This window comes from Phalacrocorax carbo, chromosome 8 (assembly GCF_963921805.1).
Source record: "Phalacrocorax carbo chromosome 8, bPhaCar2.1, whole genome shotgun sequence".
Lineage (NCBI taxonomy): Eukaryota > Metazoa > Chordata > Aves > Suliformes > Phalacrocoracidae > Phalacrocorax > Phalacrocorax carbo.
Window position 1 is genome coordinate 43,894,146 of NC_087520.1, and position 3,941 is coordinate 43,898,086.

The following is a 3,941-nucleotide window of genomic DNA, read 5'->3' on the forward strand; positions in this document are numbered from 1 at the left end:
TAATTGGGATGGGGCCACGTTTCCTACTCGTACTACTCAAAACAGTCCCAAAAACCCAGTCTGGAGCCAGTTGAGCGCTGGAGAGGTGATGCGTTTCCTACGGAGCGACGGGCTCAAGGTGGCTAGCTGTTTGGGCTTGGTTTTTGGGGAAGGCGGCGGTGAGCGGGGAGCTACGTGGGGCAGCGGGACAGCAGGCGCCTGGAGAGGGTCTGCGGGTACTTACGGACGCAGAGACAGGCCACCAGCTTGGCAGCCACGTTGGGCACCTGGCAGGTGGGGAAGATGGGCTTGAGCAGGTTGGTGGCGAAGACCAGAGCCACGACGTACTGCGAGGACGGCCGGATGATGAGCAGCTCTATCCAGAGCTTGAGGAAGGCGGGCAGGGAGCCGTACACCTCCAGCATGTAGGCGTAGTCCCCGCCGGATTTGGTGATGGTGGTGCCCAGCTCAGCGTAGCAGAGGGCACCCACGATGGAGAAGGCCCCGCAGACGGCCCACACCACCAGCGAGAGCCCCGGCGAGCCGGCCTCCCGCAGCACGCCGGTGGGGGTGATGAAGATGCCGGAACCGATGATGGTGCCCACGATGATGGCCACGCCGTTGAGCAACGTGATGGAGCGTTGCAGGGTCACCCCTTCCCCCTCAGCGGAGGCGCAGGGCGAGGGCGAGCGGGCGCAGCCGTTCTCCTGCGCCCCGCCGCCCGCCGCCTCCAGCATCTTCTCCATCGCTTGCTTCTCCTCCTGCGCCAAGGAGGAGGCCGAGCCCGCCGGGCTCCTCTTCTTCACGGCGCTGTTGGTGCCGCCGCCGCTGCCCGACATGGTGGCGCGGAGCGGGGGCGCGGAGGGGCGCGGAGGGGCGCGGAGCGGCGCGGAGCAGGGCGGCGGAGCTCCGCCGCCACCATGCAGCCGCCCCTTTTGTTCGGGCGGCGGTGGGCGGCGTGCCGCCAGCACCTCCCGCTGAGGCGGGGAGCGCGGGGCCGGCCGCCTTTCCGGGAGGAGGAGGAGGGGGGAGGAGGGGGGAGGAGGGGGAGGGTGTGGAACCGGCGGCCTTGGCCGCCCCTTTATCGCGGATCTCTTTCGGGGCACCCCCCCTTCCCTGCGCCCCAAGAGGGGGAGCGGAGGGACCGGAGCAGCCCCCCCTCCCCCCCGCCACCGCGGGGGTCTCCTGCCTGTCCCCTGCCGGGGGGGGGCGGGGGGCAGGGGTTTGTTACCATTCATTCTCCGCCCCAGCTGCTCTTACAAAGGTGTGTGTGCGTGTGTGTAACCCTGAAGTTGAGCAAAACCTGCGTCTTCCAGTTCCCCCCCCCCCCAACCCCAGCCGATTTTATCGCCCTTCTATTCGACACTCACACAAGCACAGGCCAAGGCCCAGCTGCTCCAGCACCTGCGCTTCTGCAGAGGCACTGCAGAAAGGCGCCCGCCCTTTCGGATGCAAAAACTACCAAAAATATTTGTTTGGGAAAAAAATAATTTAAAAAATGTTTGCCAATCTAGCAAGGGTGCGGGCAAAACGAGCAATTTCTATCGCAGCACCTCAGCGAAGGCGTGCGATACTCGCCTGGATACCTCACAGGAGTGCCTAAGGAGCCAATTCTTCAGCAAACGCACGCTCCCTCTCGACCTTGTGGGACAGGAGATGAGTTTAGAGGCGAAAGCCTGAAAGCCCCGGTTCTCAACAACCACCATTCCCATTGAGAGGTGGAAGCGGTACCTTCGAGGAGCTGTTGCTCAGCCAAGGGATTAGTTGGTGTCACACACGAGGTTGTGCCCAAGCTCTGAGAGCCAAGGTCCGTGTCCATCCTCCCCCTTGCAAGGGTCGCACACGCTTCAGTACAGGCAGTGGGGTGGGTCAGGAGGTTTTCTGCAAGATACCTCGGAGAAAGGCGAGATCTGCATTCTGGGGAAAGATGTAACGTTTTTAGTAACACTTTCAGGTACCTCTCCCTGGTAACTGGCATCACCAGCAGGTCCAACCTCGCCAGGAGTCCTGAGCATCCCCTAGCAGCGCTGAGCAGAACCTGACACCTAGTGGCTCTTTGCCTCCAAGCCCAGGGGCTTAGAACAGCACTCGCCGCTCCTCAATTTAGATAAACATCCATATCTGGGAAGAAAGCTTAGGGAAAAGTTACCTTTGCACCAAGCACGTTTTGCTAGCTTTCAAAGAGAAATGGGATCCTGAAGAGATTTGCAAACACGATGAAAATTAATTAGAAATAAACAGCAAAACATTTCTCGCGCAATTTTCCCGAAACCCCCAAAGCCTTTCTTTAGCCCCTAGCTTAACATCAGCCCCATCACAGAGGCGACGAGGCTGTAATCTAAATCGATTATTTCTCAAAGTAAGATATACCAACATTTAATTCTTCCTGTATTTCGTACTTTGGCCTACACAAAACATTCACAGGGCCATAAAACTAGAAAAAAACAGGTTCCTACAGCATCAGGGATGATCTCTGTGTTGGCCTCATCACACCAGGGTCCAGCAGACAGGGCTGGAACTGAAATAAGATGTTCACTTCAGATATTTTCAGATGAATGCTTAGTTCGGTGAATAAGTTATTAACACATGGATTTATTTCACCAATGCTCCAGACTGAGCTGTTACCTCAAGGCAAATAAATTAACTGCACGGTGATTGGCATTTCACACCTGCTACTTACCTAATGCACAGAAGCATCCCTTAACTTTCACAAGAATGGGACCAAGTTTGCTTTTTCTTTCTGCATACAGTTCTTCCAAAAGGGAATTTCTTAACAGTCCGACAGCTAAGGGTTTGCAGACTTCGGTCTCCGTTTTGACACCATTTCCATCTGGAAGTCCTGGGATCAAGAGCAATGGAGTAGCAGCGCTGAACTGCCATATTTAAAGTCAACCCCATACTGGACTGGCAAATCAATCAGAGTTAATGCTGCATCTGTTTCTCCATTTGTATTGCTGAGAAAATCCCCGCTTTGCAGTCATGGTGTCAGGGTGCGTTCATATAGCGCTTGGTATCTTCAAAGCACTTCCCAAATGCCAAGTATTATTATCAGTTCTGACCACGAACATTAGCTCTCTTCAGGCCCCCAAGTTATTCTGCAGAATCTTTGAAGACTATTTGATTATACAATCAGTTCTCCATATGCTAATACTCAGGCACTTCGAGTTTGTCACATCAAAAAGAAAGACGGAAAGAATTATTTGTCAGAAAGACAAATAATGACTAATATCAGAAGTAAATTGGCCATTTGTTAGAAGTAATGTGTATGTTGTTAACCATTTATCGGCAGAGCTGCCTTGATCAAAATAAGACTGCCTGCTGGAACCGAAGAAGCCATTTCTTTAGCAAACGCCTCGGCTCTACTAATACAAGAGCTTTTAAGCTTTTTTCGTTGGGTAAATGGAAGTGGTGGTAGCTTTTTTCGTTGGGTAAATGGAAGTGGCGGTAGCTTCTAGAGCCCTTCAACAGCAATAATAGTGGAGCCGTGCCACTCTTTCTTCACGCTGAAGTGGCTTGCCTAGCACACAGGGTACCAAACAGCACACATCACACATCAGGTCAACGCTCAGTTTCATCAAGACCAATTACACAACAGAAAAAGGAGCTTAGGTGCTAAGTCGAGTTTAGTGATCAGTGTCAAACAAAGTAGTTTAGGCAAAGATAGATCCTCAAAATTCAGAATCCCACTTCAGAGGGCCTGCTGCATCTAGCTGAATGTAACAAATAATTAGATAGCCTTCCATCGGTACGGCGGCAACAGAGAGGTCATTGTTCTTTCATTCCAATTATAATACAGTTCAGCAGAGTCTTTCATAGCTTTTAAGTGTCACAGAATGTCTGACATCTGACTGGACTCCGCTCATAATGAATTGGTTCATTCTCAAGAAGGAATTGTATTATTTTCTTGACAGAAAATCTACTTTTTAACTTGGAGAGCTTAATCACACAATGAGATACAGACA

At 52.7% G+C, this 3,941-nt stretch overlaps 1 protein-coding gene across 1 annotated transcript in view; it reads right to left on the reverse strand.

The window, feature by feature from the left end:
• Nucleotides 1-1,092, reverse strand: part of SLC7A5 (solute carrier family 7 member 5) — a 41,961-nt gene extending 40,869 nt beyond the window's left edge. Inside the window, exon 1 of the mRNA XM_064459729.1 lies at nt 224-1,092. Within this exon, the coding sequence (XP_064315799.1) occupies nt 224-818 (595 nt within the window). The 5' untranslated portion in view covers nt 819-1,092. The remainder of the gene's footprint in view (nt 1-223) is intronic.
• Between the last annotated feature and the right edge of the window lie 2,849 nt (nt 1,093-3,941).